The sequence below is a fragment of the Mustelus asterias genome, chromosome 4, assembly GCF_964213995.1.
Source record: "Mustelus asterias chromosome 4, sMusAst1.hap1.1, whole genome shotgun sequence".
Taxonomy (NCBI): domain Eukaryota; kingdom Metazoa; phylum Chordata; class Chondrichthyes; order Carcharhiniformes; family Triakidae; genus Mustelus; species Mustelus asterias.
In genome coordinates, this window is record NC_135804.1 from 15,552,282 (window position 1) to 15,571,781 (window position 19,500).

The 19,500-nt window shown below is 44.0% G+C and overlaps 1 protein-coding gene across 3 annotated transcripts in view; it reads right to left on the bottom strand.

Moving 5' to 3' along the window:
• mthfsd (methenyltetrahydrofolate synthetase domain containing) overlaps window positions 1-19,500 on the bottom strand; it is a 54,841-nt gene that overhangs the window by 26,199 nt on the left and 9,142 nt on the right. Inside the window, exons 2-3 of one of the 3 annotated variants that reach the window (XM_078210222.1) lie at window positions 15,120-15,223; window positions 8,483-8,596 (exon numbers count right to left, since the gene is read on the bottom strand). In XM_078210222.1, the coding sequence (XP_078066348.1) occupies window positions 8,483-8,596; window positions 15,120-15,223 (218 nt within the window). Of the gene's footprint in view, window positions 1-8,338; window positions 8,453-8,482; window positions 8,597-15,119; window positions 15,224-19,500 lie in introns of all 3 variants that reach the window. The other 2 variants (XM_078210224.1, XM_078210223.1) reach the window with 2 other exon arrangements.

Sequence of the window (19,500 nt, forward strand, 5' to 3'; positions counted from 1 at the left end):
AGTGAGAAAGCTCAGGTGGTTAGGGGCTGTAAAAGACTGGGCCTTGTGATTGGGGACTCCACAATTAAGGGGACAGATAGGAGGGTCGGAACTAAAGGTAGGGACTCAGGGTTGGTGTGTTGCCTACCAGGGGCTGGGGTCCGGGATGTGTCTGACAGGGTATTCAGGACTCTTAGGGGGGAGGGAGATAAACCACAAGTTATTGTACATGTGGGGACACACGACATAGGGAGGATAGGGGAAGGGGATATTAGGCATGGATTTATGGAGTTGGGGTGGAAACTAAAGGCCAAGACTGACAGAGTGGTTATCTCTGGACTCTTGCCTGTACCACGGGATAGTTTAGAGAGGAATAGGGAGAGGGAAGGTTTGAATTCATGGCTGAGGGGATGGTGCAGGAGGGAGGGGTTCAGGTACTTAAGCAATTGGGGCTCGTACTGGGGAAGGTGTGACCTCTATGAGAAGGATGGTCTACACCTTAATCAGAAGGGGACTAATATCCTGGGGGGTAAATTTGCTAAGGCCATGCAGGGAGGTTTAAACTGATTCGGGGGGGGGGAGGGATCCTGAGTAGTGGGGCTGAAAGTGAGGGATGCATGGATGGGGACTGCAATGCACGGCATTGCAGAGGTGGGGTGGAGCAGGGTTTGAAATGTGTATACTTCAATGCCAGGAGTATTCGCAATAAAGTGGGTGAACTTGCAGCGTGGATCAGTACCTGGGACTTCGATGTTGTGGCTATTTCAGAGACATGGATAGAGCAGGGGCAGGAATGGATGCTGCAGGTCCCGGGGTTCAAATGTTTTAGTCGAAGTAGGGAAGGAGGTAGAAGAGGGGGAGGGGTAGCATTATTGGTCAGAGATTGTATCACAGTGTCAGAGAGGAGGTTTGATGAGGACTTATCTGTTGAGGTAGTATGGGCGGAGATTAGAAATAGGAGAGGAGAGGTCACCCTGTTGGGAGTCTTTTATAGACCTCCTAAAAGTTCTAGAGAGGTTGAGGAAAGGATTGCGGAGTCAATCCTGCTTAGGAGTGAAAGTAATAGGGCAATTGTTATGGGGGATTTTAACTTGACTAATATTGACTGGAATTGTTATAGCTCTAGCTCGTTAGAGGGGTCAGTTTTTGTTCAAAGCGTGCAGGAAGGTTTTTTGACTCAGTATGTAGACAGGCCAACTAGAGGTGAGGCTATATTGGATCTGGTGCTGGGAAATGAGCCAGACCAGGTGCTAGACTTGGAAGTTGGTGTGCATTTTGGTGATAGTGACCACAATTCGGTTACGTTCACCTTAGTGATGGAAAGGGATAGGCATGAACCTCGGGCCAGTGGTTTTAGCTGGGGGAAGGGTAATTATGAGGCTATTAGGAGAGAATTAGGAAACATAGGTTGGACTAGGAGATTACAGGGACTGGGAACGTCCGACATGTGGAGTTTTTTCAAGGAGCAGCTACTGCGAGTCTGTGATAGGTATGTCCCTGTCAGGCAAGGAGGAATTGGTAGGGCTAGGGAACCGTGGTGCACCAAAAAAGTTTCTTTGTTGGTTAAAAAGAAAAAGGAGGCTTATGTTCGGATGAGACGTGAGCACTCGGGTAGTGCACTAGAAAGCTTTAGATTGGCTAAGAGGGAGTTGAAGAGCGAGCTTAGAAGGGCTAAAAGGGGACATGAGAAGACTTTGGCGGATAGGGTTAAAGAGAATCCTAAGGCGTTCTATAGGTATGTCAAGAACAGAAGGTTGGTTAGGGCAAGTTTAGGGCCAGTTATAGATGGCAGAGGGAAGTTATGTGTGGAACCGGAGGAGATTGGTGAAGCATTGAACCAATATTTCTCTTCGGTGTTCACGCAAGGGGACATGAATATAGCTGAGGAGGACACTGGGTTGCAAGGGAGTAGAATAGACAGTATTACAGTTGATAAGGAGGATGTGCAGGATATTCTGGAGGGTCTGAAAATAGATAAATCCCCTGGTCCGGATGGGGTTTATCCAAGGATTCTCTGGGAGGCAAGAGAAGTGATTGCAGAGCCTCTGGCTCTGATCTTCAGGTCGTCGTTGGCCTCTGGTATAGTACCAGAAGATTGGAGGTTAGCGAATGTTGTCCCATTGTTTAAGAAGGGGAACAGAGACTTCCCCGGGAATTATAGACCGGTGAGTCTCACTTCTGTTGTCGGCAAGATGTTGGAAAAAATTATAAGGGATAGGATTTATAGTTATTTGGAGAGTAATGAATTGATAGGTGATAGTCAGCATGGTTTTGTGGCAGGTAGGTCGTGCCTTACTAACCTTATTGAGTTTTTTGAGAAAGTGACCAAGGAGGTGGATGGGGGCAAGGCAGTGGACGTGGTATATATGGATTTTAGTAAGGCGTTTGATAAGGTTCACCATGGTAGGCTTCTGCAGAAAATGCAGATGTATGGGATTGGGGGTGATCTAGGAAATTGGATCAGGAATTGGCTAGCGGATAGGAAACAGAGGGTGGTGGTTGATAGTAAATATTCATCATGGAGTGCGGTTACAAGTGGTGTACCTCAGGGATCTGTTTTGGGGCCACTGCTGTTTGTAATATTTATTAATGATCTGGATGAGGGTATAGTTGGGTGGATTAGCAAATTTGCTGATGACACCAAAGTCGGTGGTGTGGTAGACAGTGAGGAAGGGTGTCGTAGTTTGCAGGAAGACTTAGACAGGTTGCAAAGTTGGGCCGAGAGGTGGCGGATGGAGTTTAATGCGGAGAAGTGTGAGGTAATTCACTTTGGTAGGAATAACAGATGTGTTGAGTATAGGGCTAACGGGAGGACTTTGAATAGTGTGGAGGAGCAGAGGGATCTAGGTGTATGTGTGCATAGATCCCTGAAAGTTGGGAATCAAGTAGATAAGGTTGTTAAGAAGGCATATGGTGTCTTGGCGTTTATTGGTAGGGGGATTGAATTTAGGAGTCGTAGCGTTATGTTGCAACTGTACACAACTCTGGTGCGGCCGCACTTGGAGTACTGTGTGCAGTTCTGGTCCCCACATTACAGGAAGGATGTGGAGGCTTTGGAGAGGGTGCAGAGGAGGTTTACCAGGATGTTGCCTGGTATGGAGGGGAGATCCTATGAGGAGAGGCTGAGGGATTTGGGATTGTTTTCGCTGGAAAGGCGGCGGCTAAGAGGGGATCTTATTGAAACATATAAGATGATTAGAGGTTTAGATAGGGTGGATAGTGATAGCCTTTTTCCTCTGATGGAGAAATCCAGCACGAGGGGGCATGGCTTTAAATTGAGGGGGGGTAGTTATAGAACCGATGTCAGGGGTAGGTTCTTTACCCAGAGGGTGGTGAGGGATTGGAATGCCCTGCCAGCATCAGTAGTAAATGCGCCTAGTTTGGGGGCGTTTAAGAGATCCGTAGATAGGTTCATGGACGAAAAGAAATTGGTTTAGGTTGGAGGGTCACAGTTTTTTTTTAACTGGTCGGTGCAACATCGTGGGCCGAAGGGCCTGTTCTGCGCTGTAATGTTCTATGTTCTATGTTCTATGTAATGGATCCAGGCAATCTGGGAGGCCGGATTTGATTTGTGCCATGATTAACCTTTTGAAGCACTTCATAATGATGGATGTCAGAGCCACCAGACAATTGTCATTATGTTCAAATTACATGCCTTTATCTTGTAGCCTGTTATGTCTTGCAGACCTTGCCATGGTCAGCGAGGATCCGTGTGGCTAGCTTGGGACTCTAGCTTGATCGGTGCTGTCTTTTGGCATCTTTGATGGATCTCCTTAGATCATATCTGGCTTTCTTGTATAGACAGTAAGAAGTTTAACAACACCAGGTTAAAGTCCAACAGGTTTATTTGGTAGCAAAAGCCACCTTTTGATAAAGGTCTGGTGGCTTTTGCTACCAAATAAACCTGTTGGACTTTAACCTGGTGTTGTTAAACTTCTTACTGTGTTTACCCCAGTCCAACGCCGGCATCTCCACATCACTTTCTTGTATAGGTCAGGGTTGCCTGACCTGAACGCCTCAGACCTGGACTTCAACAAATAGCATGTAAAATTGCCGGCACCAAGGCACCCCTCCCTGATGAGCTCAATGCATTCTATGCCCATTTTGAACAAGAGGTCAGCAAGAGGACACCCTCCATCCCGGGAGCCTAGAATGCACCTGTATCCGAGGTCACCATTGCAGATGTCGGAGCAGCCTTCCCAAAGGTCAGCACACGCAAAGCGACTGGCCTGGATGGGATACCTGGAAAAGCACTCAGATTCTGCGTGGATCAGCTGGCGGGGGTATTCGCAGACATCTTCAACCTCTCTTTACAACAATTTGAGATCCCTATCTGCTTCAAGTCAACCATTATCCCAGTACCAAAGAAAAGCCAGACAGGGTGTCTTAATGACAATTGTCTGGTGGCTCTGACATCCATCATTATGAAGTGCTTCGAAAGGTTAGTCACGGCACAAATCAAATCCGGCCTCCCAGATTGCCTGGATCCACTACAGTTTGTCTACCACTGCAACAGCAGGTCCACAGCAGATGCCATCTCCCTGGCCCTGCATTCAACCCTGGAACACCTAGATAACAAAGACACCTATGTCAGACTCCTAGTTATTGACTACAGCCTTCAACAGCATTATTCCTACTAAAGTCATCTCCAAACTCTGTTCCTCCGTCTGCAACTGGATCCTGAACTTCCTAACCCACAGACCGCAATCAGTAAGGATAGGCAATATCACCTCCTCCAAGATCATCTTCAACACCAGCATTTATTGCCCATCCCTGAGGGCATTTAAGAGTCAACCACATTGCTGTGGATCTGGAGTCACATATAGGCCAGGCCAGATAAAGCTGACAGATTTCCTTCCCTAAAAGACATTCGTGAACCAGATGATTTTTATGACAATCGACAATGGTTTCATGGTCATCATTAGACTTGCGCCACCTGCCATGGTGGGATTTGAACTTGGGTCCCCAGAACATTACCAGGGGTCTCTGGATTATTAGTCAAGCCACGGCCATCAGGTAGAGGGAAATGATTCCATTGTACTATTTCAACATTAGGCAGGGGAGTTTTTCTCAGTATCCTTGCCAATATTTATTGCTCAATCAACATTCCTAAAATTGGATAGTGTAATTACTGTTTGTGATCGTGCTGTGCATAAATTGGCTATTGCATTTCCTACATTACAATGGTGACTACACTTCAAAACCACATCATTGGTTGTAAAGTGCTTTGACATGCAGTAGTTTTTGTTTGAAATCAACATACTTTGGCTATAAGGAAAGTCAGTGGCTGCCAGTCAATGATGGAATGAATAGGCAGGTACCACAATACTGCAGTGTAACTGAGGCACCTATGGACAGCTGCAGATCCTCATCGGTGTAGGTCTCTTGGTTTGTATCCAAGCACTTCCTTCTGCTTTGGAGAAAAACATCCTTGCTGCTCCGTTAGTCTTTACAACGCAATATATCTTTGCGATTAATAAAATAGTGAACTTCAAAACACTAATGTATTTCTGGCTCACCTGCATAACTTTTTTCCCTTTTAAAAACATGAGTAATGTATCATCAGGGTCAAACTGACCCACAGCAAACTGGCAATTAACACCAGAGTTGCATTGATTTATGACATCAATGAACAGCATTGTAACTGATGGAGATACCACTTCACTCCGAGTTAATATTTCCAATGCAAACTTATTCTTCCCAGGCTGTAAATATTCTGTGCACTTTATCAAAAGCAATGCACATGATAAAGCAGCTAACATTCTGCATTCAGAGTGCGTTGTGTTCTCCAATGTTATTTCAACAGTTTCTTGATAACATAGATAGCTGGACAGATTTTAGAGTTTGATCTTGTAATTCACCAGAAAAATAACATTACAGTTTTAAAATCTAAAACATCTCCAATTAGATTCCGAAATAGTAACATTCTATTCATCTAAGTGACCAGTAATCTCCCTATTATATTTGGGTACAATAAACTGTGAACCTGAACTGCTTAAAGTTTTTTAAAAGTCTATTTATTTGTGTCACAAGTAGGCTTACATTAACAATGCAATTAAATTACTGTGAAAATCCCTTAGTCGCCACACTCCGGCGCCTGTTTGTGTACACTGAGGGAGACTTTAGCATGGCCAATGCACCCAACCAGCACATCTTTCAGAATGTGGGAGGAAACCGGAGCACCCAGAGGAAACCCATGCAGACACGGGGAGTACATGCAGACTCCGCAATGACAGTGACCAGAGCTAGGAATCGAACCCAGGTCCCTGGCGCTGTGAGCCAGCAGTGCTAATCACTGTGCCACCGTGCTTGACACTTTGGGTGGGATTTTCTGGCTGCGCTCGCCCCCAGACCGGAAAATCCCGCCCGAGGCCAACAGACCTTTGCATGGTCCATGTCCCGCCTGCTACAATTCCTGTGGCGGACTGGATGGGAAAATTCCACCCTTTGTTTCTTTGGTCCCCTTGGGTCACTCCCATTAGATTTAACAATTGAGCACACTCAATGTCGTACTTGTACGGAAATTTAAGGCAAGAAGTTTGGACATGTTAAAAGCACACTTGTAACCTTGCAAACCAACTGCTATGGTTAAATGCCAATGGGACTCCTCCCCCAAGCAGTTGTCCAATCTGTTGATTCACGGAGTGTGCCATATATGCGACCAGAACCCAGAAAACCAACAGTCAGCCATCCCATAACAGCCATGCTGGTGGACTGACAGGTGATTCTCTGCACAATACCGAGACACCAGTGATATCTTGGCACTAGAACTGCCTGGATGCTTGCCCAAGGATAAAGTATAAATACTCTGCAAGCAATGTGGAGGAGTAAGACAGGGTTGCAAACAGCTAGCTTGGGTTCTCCTTAAGTTCATGTTGAAATACTTCCCTTGCCTGAGCCCATTTTTATTGTGGGGTCAAATAATCAAGTATCCAGTCTGGCAGCAGTCAAACTGTTGACTGCAATAAATTACTGCACATGACCTCCCAAGTTGAAGCTCTTTTAATGCGTACTTCTTCAACTGTAGAGGTATAAAGTAACCAGTCACCACCTTTTCACATCAAATATGCTTTTCTCATATTTTGCAGAGGTAATGGTCTACCTGATGTATTATTAAAATGTCTGAATTTGGAAATAAAATGTCGTTCGCTTAGTAGTGAGCCAGTATGGTGGCTTCCAAAGGAAGGAGAGAAACTTGCAATCGATAGCACATCATGAAAACATTTCAAATGTGCTGTACACAGTAGATGACCTGCAAAAATAGAGTGGCCACAAAATGTGGCTCCACCGTGGTTTCGGTAGCCAGTCGAGGTGAAAAACAGAGAGCCTGTGCCAATTGTCATGTTTTTCAGTATGATGGTTAGGTGGTCTGTGTATACATGGGAAGTATGAAGTGTCACCAGTTCATGAATTCAGTGAGCCTGAAACGCCAGCCATCGCGGACTTTATTGCTCTTGGTAATGCCCTCTCTTAAAAACACACTGATGAACAGGTGTGCAGCTGCATGGAATAACCAGTTAACCTATTCTCTGGCAAAGGGTAGACAGCAATGATGAAGAGTTCTAGCAACAGCTATTGCTTTCATCATTATTATTGAAGCAGGTTGGAATCCATAGATAATATTCAAGTCGGAAATATACATGGGGTAGCAACTATCAATTAAAACTTTTTCTAAATAATTGTCTGACTCCCCAAACCAGTTTGGGAGGTTCATACAATCATAGAATCCCAACAGTGTAAAAGGAGGCCATTTGGCCCATCGAACCTACACCGATAACAATCCCACCCAGGCCCTAATCTCTGTAACCCAGGTATTTACCCTACTTGTCCCCCTGACACTAAGCGGCAATTTAGAATGGCCAATCCACCTAATCCGTGCAGAGTGGCTAGCACTGCTGCCTCACAGCGCCAGGGACCCAGGTTCGATTCCCAACTTGGGTCGCTGACTGTGCGGAGTCTGTACGTTCTCCCACTGTCTGCGTGGGTTTCGTCCGGGTGCTCCGCTTTCCTCCCACAGTCTGAAATGCGTGCTGGTTAGGTGCATTGGCCATGCTATATTCTCCCTCAGTGTACCCGAACAGGTGCCAGAGTGTAGCGACTGGGGGATTTTCACAGTAACTTCATCGCAGTGTTAATGTAAGCCTGCTTGTGACACTAATAAATAAACTTTGGAGTGTGGGAGGCGACCAGAGGAAACCCACGCAGACACGCAGAAATTGTGCAAATTCCACACAGTCACCCAAGGCTGGAACTGAACCCCGGGTCCCTGATGCTGTGAGGCAGCTGTGCTAACCACTGTGCCACCACGCCGCCATTCAATTTAAAATTGTCGTGTTTAAGTGCTTAAATGAATTATTACCTGGAGCGTGGCTAAACGGACTCCTTCTAGTGGTTTGTCGGGATCCACCTTAACCTCTCTCGTCTTGGTGAAACTATCTAGGTGTGTGATTTTATTACAGGCCCCATATGCACCCTGCAATCACAAGAAGAAGCAAAGACTTACTTCCAGCGTGAGGAAACGGACATTTTCCTGCGGCTTGTCGGGATTTACTTTGATAATCCTTGCGTTTTTGAACTCTTGCAGATTTGGCAAGTATTCTGCAGCCTGGGCAGCCCCCTGTTTCCAGAAGATGTGACGAATTACAATGAAAAACAGCCACCGGAAACATACATGCTTTATGATATCTTTATTTCCCCCACATTTTAAACTCTGCGCCCTCCCTCACACTGCATTAACCTTTTTACCCGCATAAATCTCCTTTCCCAGCACATCCTAAAAAATCTAGATTACACAAGGGGTTATATTTCACTGCGGTATTTTGAACATTGAGAACAGAGTAATAAAACTGGAGCACCCACACACTTAACTTTTCCTGCTCGCAGTCAACAATGCTTTTGGAATAGAATTAGTTGAAAAAGCATTTTGCGCATTCGTGAAAAATGCACAGAGGTTCATCCAGAAAACAGAACGTTGCTGAAATGTAATTCTTTGTACAAAACAAAGCAAAGACTGGGTTGATGAGCAGTTTGAACTCAAATCTTCATGTCTAAGACTTTAAATCCAGCACAGATGGATAGGCTAAATATGTCTATTTGTTGACTGTTAAGGATCCCGCATGTCGACACAGTCTCTATAGGTTTGCAGCATAAGAAACATGCTCTTAATTCAGCACTAAGCAGTCATTCTCGACAAAAGGACTACTGCACAGCTGGTCTGTGAAATGGCTTAATCATTTGGGCAGCATGGTGGGCCAGTGGTTAGCACTGCTGTCTCACAGCGCCCAAGGACACGGGTTCAATTCCGGCTTTGGGTCACTGTCTGTGTGGAGTCTGCACATTCTCCCCGTGTCTGCGTGGGTTTCCTCCGGGTGCTCCGGTTTCCTCCCACAGTCCAAAAGATGTGCAGATTAGGCCATGCTAAAATTGCCCATTAGTGTCAGGGGGACTAGCAGGGTAAATAGGTGGGGTTACGGGGATAGGGCCTGGGTGGGATTGCTGCTGGTGCAGGCTCGATTAGCCTCCTCCTGCACTATAAGGATTCTACGATTTTATCACACTGAAGCAGTTCAAGTGTTAGCCTTGAAGCACACACATAATTAGGGCAAAAGAGAAGCAGTTTTCTGGGCCTTGATGCTGTCTTTGATGCTGACACTGATACTCAGTAACTGAGATCATAAGGGTTTCATTATCCTACCCTAAAATCACCAGGACAAACATATTCACAACAAAAATAATAAAACCGATCTTCCTAAATCTTCCCACAAATTGTTCGCAGCTCTGTGCTGGAACGCACAATGCTCTTATGTAAAAAAAAGTAAACATTCGACCGAGTTACTTAGTGACCACATTGCTCAGATAGGTTATGCAAGCGTCTCCCTCACTCGCTTGTTCTTTTTGCACAACACCAACGACCCAATGCTAAATGCTCGAAGCGGGAGCCAAAAGTTCTCGCCGTCAGCAGTGACACCCTCGCAAGTACAAAATTGATTAAATGAAAACAAAGAAAACAGCATGGTTGGAATCAGAGGCTGCCAGCTTGTGTGGAAGCTGACTCTGTATGGGCATACAACAGACTGCAAAGGCCAGAAGGATCAGTAAGCCTTTCAGCACCCACCCAGATTCTGTAAGCAGCTGCGAGGGATATATTTAAATGCTTACCCCTATGCCTGACTGTGGTTGGTTAGGTTGCGGTGGCTTAACTTTTTATTTTATTTTTTACCACAGAATGGTACGAAAAAAAAAGGGTGTTTAAATAAAAACAACAACCTTTAATGATAATCTCCATCCTTATTACGAAAAGAGTGATGCAAGGAGCTATGTTTTTCTTGGATACTTATGGCAAAATGTTAAGAGTATATGTTTTGCGAATACCTCATGGTCTAACAGAAATTCTGTCTTGAAAGATTGCAGTCACTCAATTCTAATTCTTTAAATGTCTCCATTCGTTATGTAACTGAACAAAGTAAGTGTTTATTGTGATTATAGGGTCATAAAAAGAGCACAGAAAGGGGCCCTTCAGCCCATCATGTCTGTGCTGCCCATCAAGCACCCATCTATTTTAATCCCATTTTCCAGCATTTGGCCTGTATCTTGGATGCTGTGATGTTTCAAGTGCTCATCTAAATGCTTCTTAAAAGTTGTGAGGTTATCTATACCCTGATGAATCAATTATATTCATGACCTATTTTCTACTGATCTTCCTTATCTGTAAATTCCCTAAAGCACACTCCTAATAGAACCATAGAATAGAACCGAATCCCTACAGTGCAGAAGGAGGCCATCTGGCCCATCAAGTCTGCACTGCCTCTCCGAAAGAGCATCTTACCAAGGCCCACACCCTCACCCACCATCCCCATAACCTCACGCATTGACCATGGCTAATCCACCTCACCTTTGGACGCTAAGGGGCAATTTAGCATGGTCAATCCACCTAACCGGCATATCTTTGGACTGTGGGAGGAAATTTGGAAGAAACCCCCGCAGACACGAGGAGAATGTGCAAATTCCACACAGTCACCCAAGGCTGGAATCGAACCTGGGTCCCTGGTGTTGTGAGGCAGTAGTGCTAACCACTGTGCCACCCTTAATATGATTGGAAGGGGGAAAAAATAGTAGTGTTCAATTAATTGTTTTTGCACATTGACCAAAGAGTTTATTATTGTCAATTGAGCTGCAATTTAAATTCATTTGTGTAAATTCTGTCTTGGGGAAATAATGCAAAACAAACGTTTCACTGTAATTGGCATGGCAATTGTGTCTGAGTAGATTCACAATCACGCTTCCCTTGTCTGTGCATCACTGAGTCTGTAATGGTGCTTACTGCACTAGTCCTCATGTCTCACCTACACTAATGGAAAGCACTAAAGGAGGAGACTGAGAAAATAGAAATTTTGATTTTAGATCTTTTGAATTTCAGGAATAGACAAACTAAAGCTTAATTTCTTTTAAAAAACTCAGTGGTGGTGTGGCAATTAATATTCACAGGCTGTGCTATGAATTTGTTTAACAACATGGTCGAACAACCAATCTCCTTTCAACCTTTCCATATAAGACAGAATGGTGTTTGTTAATGAAATACATAATGATAGCGCTGGCTCCAAACTTCAAGCGAGGAGGAAGCGTCAGCATTTTATTCTCATGCTCCATCGCGGAAAGGGCTTTTTTCCCCCCCCCCGTCTCTGACAGCTACAACACAGACAAATTGATTTTTTAATTAATTCTCACCACGTGGATGCTTGCCCAGTCCAAGAAGGCAGAGCTGGTGTGCCTTCTTGAACCGCTGACGTCTTGTCATTCTTTGTAGCATCTCGACACAACCAAGTGGCTTGCTCGGTCATTTCAGCGGGCAGTTAAGAGTCAAGCTCATCACTATGTGACTGAAGTGACAGATAGGCCAGACCGGACAATGACAGCAGCTTTCCTTCCCTAAAATACATTAGTCAATCAGCTAGACTATTCTGATAGTCCAATAACTTCATCAATTACTTTTGTGTTTATCGATGCCAGCTTTTAATTTCCAGAATTTTACTTAGAACCCACTCCAATCTTATAACTAATATTACCGCATCTTGAAAATAAATGCAAAGATTAATGATGGACTAAATATTGCAGGTTTTGTATCCAGTACATGGAATCATAGAATGATTACAGCTATATAACTAAAGTTGCTCATACCTGGGAACATTCTTATGAATCTTTCCTTCATCTGCTCCAATACCTTCACATCCTTTCTAAAGTGCGCTGTCTAAGTATGTGACCATACGCACGTTGAGGTCGAGCAGTGTTTGAAGGTTTTAGGTTTAAACTAACTTCCTTGCTGTGTACTCCATGCTCCTATTGATAAAGCCCAGGATGCCAGATGCTTTATTAACCTGCTTCTTAAACTGTCCTGCTACCTTCAATTATTTATGCACATAAACACTAGGTCCCTCTGTTCCTGCAGCCCACCCATCCCCCCACCCCATCACACTCGCCCACCTTTAGAATTGTATCCTTTATGTTATGTTGTCTCTCTGCATCCTTCCAATCTAAATTAATTACTTCATAGTTCACCTACCCATTCCACCAAACTGTCCATGTCCTTTTGAAATTCTACACTATCTTCCTTGAGGTTCACAACACTTCCAAGTTTTCAATCAACCACAAATTTTGGACTTGTAACCTGTAACCAAGGTCTAGGTTAATATATGTCAGGAAGAGGAGGAGTCTGAACACTGATTCCTGGGGAACCCAGGAAACCTTTCGCCAGTCTGAAAAACTCAGCTCTCCACTTTGTTTCCTGGCACACTAACAATAACGTACCCGTATCTATGTTGCTACTGTCCAATTTATTCCATGAGCACTAACTTTGTTCACAAGTCTGTTGTGTGGCACTTTATCAAATGCCTTTTGAAAGTCCATGTACACCACATCAAAAGCATTGCGCTCATCAACCATCTCTATCCCTCATCAAAAAACTCAAGCAAGTTAGTTCACCATTACTTGCCCTTAACAAACCCATGTTTGTTTTAATTAACCAGCATTTGCCCAATTGAGTATTAATTTTGTCAGGGATTATTAGCTGTTGTTTAATAGAGGTGACAGGGATATCGCCCGAGGGCCAGAAAGTTGAAGAGTGAAGGTCCTTCCTCGGGATTTTGGATCTGGAGGTGGTAGCTAGTCAGAGTCTGACAGCTCTATCGAATACAGTAAGAAGTCTCACAACACCAGGTTAAAGTCCAACAGGTTTATTTGGTAGCAAAAGCCACTAGCTTTCAAAGCGCTGCTTCTTCATCAGGTGAGTGGGATTTCAGATCACAAACAGGGCACACAAAGACACAAACTCAATTTACAAAATAATGGTTGGAATGTGAGTCTTTGTAGGTAATCAAGTCTTAAAGGTACAGACAATGTGAGTGGAGAGAGGGTTAAGCACAGGTTAAAGAGATGTGTATTGTCTCCAGCCAGGACAGTTAGTGAGATTTTGCAAGCCCAGGCAAGTCGTGGGGGTTACAAATAGTGTGACATGAACCCAAGATCCCGGTTGAGGGCGTCCTCATGTGTGCGGAACTTGGCTATCAGTCTCTGTTCAGCGATTCTGCGCTGTCATGTGTCGCGAAGGCCGCCTTGGAGTACACTTACCTGAAGATCAGAGGTCGAATGCCCGTGACCGCTGAAGTGTTCCCCAATAGAAAGAGAACACTCTTGCCTGGTGATTGTCGAAGCTAGTGGCTTTTGCTACCAAATAAACCTGTTGGACTTTAACCTGGTGTTATGACACTGCTTACTGTGTTTACCCCAGTCCAACACCGGCATCTCCACATCATCAGCTCTATTGAATGACAGTGCCACCTGAGAGGCAGTGACTGCTGCGGTAAGACATCCACCTGAGGCCTAGTATTGCTGCTGAATCCTGGGCTACAGGTGAGTGATGGTGGGTGGGAGAGCAGAGGGTCAAATGGAATTTGGAAGTCGGGGAGGGGGGGGGGGGGGGGGGGGGAGGCGGGGAGGATAGTGTCTGTCAGTAAAGGCAGGAGTGTGGCCCCACATCCTGATGTCAAGTCCCATGGTCAGGCACTGGGTACCTTTGAATGAGGGACTCCCGCCTAGAAGCCCATAATTAACCCTGTATAGGTGTGCTTAACGTACTCCCACTCATCGAGCATCCTCACCTACTCACCCATTCTGGGTTAATGCCAGCACTGGCAGAACTAGGTTATTTTGGCCAACTTAAGGGGCTGATTGGTGAGGCCTTCCCAGCATGAACTTAATCGGGGTGGAGGTAGGAAGTGGCCATTCCTGAATACCCCTGCCCAAAACCCAACATGAGGGAGGGCATTAAATTCAGCCCATCGTTTCTAGAAGTTTCCCAACCTCCGAAGTTCAACTGACTGACCTGTAGTTGTTGGGCTTATCATTACATCCTTTTTTGAAGAGGCGTGTAACATTAACAATTATCAAACCCTCTGGGACCACCCCTGAATCCAAGAAGGATTGTAAAATTATTGCCAGCGTCTCCACAATTTTCACTTTCTCTTTCTTTAGTACTGGTCCTGGTGCTTTTTAAGTACAGACAACCAATCCAATGCCTACTCCTTTTCAAGTTAAATCCATAATGTGTCTGATATTCAGAAAGTCTGATATTAAAATGTCATCAAAAAATATTGTGACTATTTTTGTCAGTGATCATTTTAGAGAGCAGTAGAATGGGGAGGATAGTGTGAAAAAGAAATCAGCTTCAAGTACAACTTATAGTGAACCAAGGCGCAGATTGTCTGAATGGTAAATATAGAATCCTCACTTAAAATATAAAAGTAAAGATTGTTAATGAAAAACTATTTATGCCAACAGTTCTTTAATGTGCAATAGGTTGTGTTAACAGCAGACGTCCTTGTACCAATCCAAGAACTCCACTGAATGTGCCTACTAACAGGATAAATTTTGTGAACTTGTCAAAATCTTACGGCCGTCAATTAAATCAATTGCTTTTTGCCTCAGGGAGCGACAACTGACAGATGTGGGTTCAGTCTGTAGTGAATACAACAAATGAGGTTTGCTAATGATTTGCCTAGAATGAAGCTGACATGAGAACTTGACATTTAAGAGGCAAACATAAGGGTAGTTTTAGGTCTAAGGCTGGCAAGGTTTCACAGTGGTTTTACCTTGAAATTGGGAATTCTGCGATGAACCGGCCTTGGGAAGTTTGCCAAATCGTTTTCTTCCATATAATCCCAAACTTTCTGACGAATGTCCCATTTAGAAACACCTGGAAAAAATTTTTAAAAAGAATCTCAGGTCTGAAATATCATTCCAAAATTATAACTGCCTGATCTTTATTTCTGTTGGGGACGCAACAGTCCCGGGGCAGCACGGTGGCACAGTGGTTAGCACCACTGCCGCATAGCACCAGGGACCTGGGTTCGATTCCCGGCTTGGATCACTGTCTGCATGTTCTCCCCGTGTCTGCATGGGTTTCCTCTGGGTGCTCCGGTTTCCCGCCCAAAGTCCAAAAGACGTGCTGGTTAGGTGCATTGGCCATGTAAATTCTCCCTCAGTGTATCCGAACAGCTGCCGGAGTGTGGCGACTAGGAAATTTTCACAGTAACTTCACTGCAATGTTAATGTAAACCTACTTGTGACTAATAAATAAATAAACTTTACAGTCCACAACACTACATGAAGAAGTGCTTTCACCCAGAGAGGAGGCAGAATGGAAATACAGGCTGGAGGTAACTGTTACAATTTATATAATTGCTCCATTATCTGCTCTACACTTGTAGATTGGATCTTGATTATTTGTACTTATTTTTCAAACAGTCATTCTTCATTCGATGACAAAAAACAATTAGGTGCTGATTAAGGTGGCTTTTTAAACAATTTCCGCCTGTCACAATTTTGACCTGCACAATTTCAATTCAAATCTGAACTAAAACTCTGTTCTTACTTGCATCTATGTTATTATGTTTAGTTTTCTACTCTGTAGATATGACAACTATTTATTTTTACATTTTTGTGACCATTGCGCTTTTCCCCCTCTATCATTTTATCCAATGCATTTTTCTGTGTTCAATCCTATTTTCGTTTTCCATTACATGGGGAGGCGATGGCCTAGTGGTATTACCGATAGACTCAGCTCAGGTTCTGGAGACCCAAGTTCGAATCCCGCCATGGCAGATAGTGGAATTTGAATTCGATATAAATATTGAGAGTTAAGGATCATGAAGCCATTGTCGATTGTAGGAAAAACCCATCTGGTTCACTAATGTCCTTAAGAAATCATAGAAACCCTACAGTACAGAAAGAGGCCATTTGGCCCATCGAGTCTGCACCAACCACAATCTCACCCAGGCCCTACCCCCATATCCCTACATATTTTACCTGCCAATCCCTCGAATCTACGCATCCCAGGACTCTAAGGGGCAATTTTTAGCATGGCCAATCAACCTAACCCGCACATCTTTGGACTGTGGGAGGAAACCGGAGCACCCGGAGGAAACCCACGCAGACACGAGGAGAATGTGAAAACGCCACACAGACAGTGACCCAAGCCGGGAACCGAACCCAGGTCCCTGGAGCTGTGAAGCAGCAGTGCTAACCACTGTGCTACCGTGCCGCCCTTAAGGGAAGGAAATCTGCCAGTCTGGCTTACTTGTGACTCCAGAGCCACAGCAATGTGGTTGACTCTCAGCTGCCCTCTGAAATGGCCTAGCAAGCCACTCAGTTGTACTGCACCACCATGTTCTCAAGGGCAAATAGGAGTGGACAATAAATGCTGGCCAGCCAATGATGACCATGTCCCACAAATGAATTAAAAAAACATATATTTTAGACAGGTTCACAGGTCCCACAACTGGGTGCAAGTCAACTCCAGATGCTCACACACCACTGCAATTTATATTTCTAGGCATTTCTCACACACCGTATCAACCCCTTGATTGAATGCATATCCTGTGTTCTTTTTGAACAAGCTGCACTATTCTGAAATATCAGAAGCATAAAGCGTAACATCTCATCATTACTTGCATTGATGAGAAATAAAGAACACGACAAGTAATGTCAGATTAACCAGGTATCATTATTCAACACATTTAACTCAGAAAGCATGCAAAAAATTCCCATTTGAAAGCAGAATATTTTGTTTCATAAAATCCCTACAGCACTGAAGGAGGCCATTTGGCCCACCGAGTCTGTACCGACCACAATCCCACCCAGGCCCTATTCCCATAACCATCATAGTTCCCCTGACACAGGGTTAATTTAGCCTGGCCAATCAACCTAACCCACACATCTTTGTACTGTGAAAGGAAACCCACGCAGACACGGGGATAATGTGCAAACTTCACACAGTTACACGAGGCCGGAATCAAACCTGGGTCCCTGGCGCTGTGAGGCAGCAGTGCTAACCATTGTGCCACCGTGATGATCAGTGCTTGTTCAGGTCAGGGATAAAATAACCCATTATAATTTGGTTTCATCATGTTCAAATACTGTATCCTTGTGTCCATATTCAAAGAATAAAGAAAATTACAGCACAAGAACAGGCCTTTTGGCCCTCCAAGCCTGCGCCGACCATGCTGCCCGACTAAACTAAAGCCCCCTACCCCTTCCGGGGACCATATTCCTCTATTCCCATCCTATTCATGTATGTCAAGACACCCCTTAGAAGTCACAATCGTATCTGCTTCCATGACCTCCCCCGGCACCCACCACCCTCTGTAAAAAACTTGCCTCGTACATCTCCTTTAAACCTTGCCCCTCACACCTTAAACCTGTGCTCCCTAGTAATTGACTTTTTCACCCTGGGAAAAAGCTTCTGACTATCCACTTTGTCCATGCCCCTCATAATCTTGTAGACTTCTATCAGGTCGCCCCTCAACCTCCGTCGTTCCAGTGAGAACAAACCAAGTTTCTCCAACCTCTCCTCATAGCTAATGCCCTCCATGCCAGGCAACATCCTGGTAAATCTTTTCTGTACCCTCTTCAAAGACTCCACATCCTTTTGATAGTGTGGCGACCAGAATTGAATACTATATTCCAAGTGCGGCCTAACTAAGATTCTATAAAGCTGCAACATGACTTGCCAATTTTTAAACTCAATGCCCCGTCTAGTGAAGGCAAGCATGCCGTATGCCTTCTTGACTATCTTCTCCACCTTTTCCTCAGATATATCACTGGCTGTGTTTGTTTCTAAGTTTGAGTGTCATAATCTTCTGTTTCACCCACTTCTCATGAAGACGTTTTTTTAATGTTTAAATCTTTTGAATCAATCTAATTCAGCAATTAACTGCTTTATTTTGCTCCCCTCCACCTCCCTCAAATCTGTTCAGGCTAAGATTTATTGTACCGATTGGTCAAAGTAGTTTTTAATAAATAATATGAATGCAACCATAATCCCTACAATAAAAAAAAAGTTCTGTTTAACCAATGCTTTGAGTGATCATTAACATTCTGTAATTTATTGCTTTTACATAAATATTTTAAAATACAGAAGCCACTGTATAGCATGGAAATAAGACAGGAAAATGAGATGGAGTACACATCTGACTATGTGCTTCAGATGTCTCATAAAAGTATGACAATCTTAAAAGTTTAAACAAAAATGGTTTCTGAAACAGCATTCATTGATAAGTAAAGCATTTTGTACTCTTCAAATGATCAAAAGATCCCCAAACGTGCAGCATTCTCAACTCTGCGCATGGTTCTACTCTGAAATTAGCTTTTCATTGTTACTGGCATGGGTTTCCAATTATGTGCACCTCAGCAAAATTTCTTAAGGCTCGGGTTTTAAGAATTTCCATCTCCCTTCATAGAGTTTGGCTGCCTCTAAAGCAGACAGCTTGCAAAGTGATTTATATAGTATAAGAGGTTTCCGCACTAATACACCTTCTCAGGTTGATATTCTCCACCAGCTGAATTCACCATCTGTTCAAGGTTTTCGAGAGGAGATTGGAAGGGGTCTGGGGAGGGTGGAGGGGACACATTCCTTCAATGCGCAGGGAATAGTCCACTTTTGCACATCAGCACACACTTCTTACTGGTTACAAAGTGACACCTGGCAGTTGCTGCTGCCAACTCCTTTGGCAGAAACAAGTACTTTGGCAGCAGAAACTTTACAACAAGGATAAACCATTTGCCGTTTAAAAATTGACTTTTGGTAAGAAACACGAGTTTTGATTCGATTTATTATTGTCACATGTATTAACATACAGTGAAAAGTATTGTTTCTTGCGCGCTTTACAGACAAAGCATACTGTTCATAGAGAAGGAAACAAGAGAGTGCAGAATGTAGTGTTACCGTCATAGCTAGGCTGTAGAGAAAGATCAACTTAATGCGAGGTAGGTCCATTCAAAAGTCTGACAGCAGCAGGGAAGAAGCTGATCTTGAGTCGGTTGGTACGTGTTTGCTGTAATTTTAAGATCTACCAATTATTTTGGTGCTGCAGCTTTGTGAGGAAGAGGAAAATTGAGTCCATGATCCATATACTGTAAATCCATGAGCAATACCACACAAGATCCACTCTTGTCAAAGATGTAGAGAAGGAA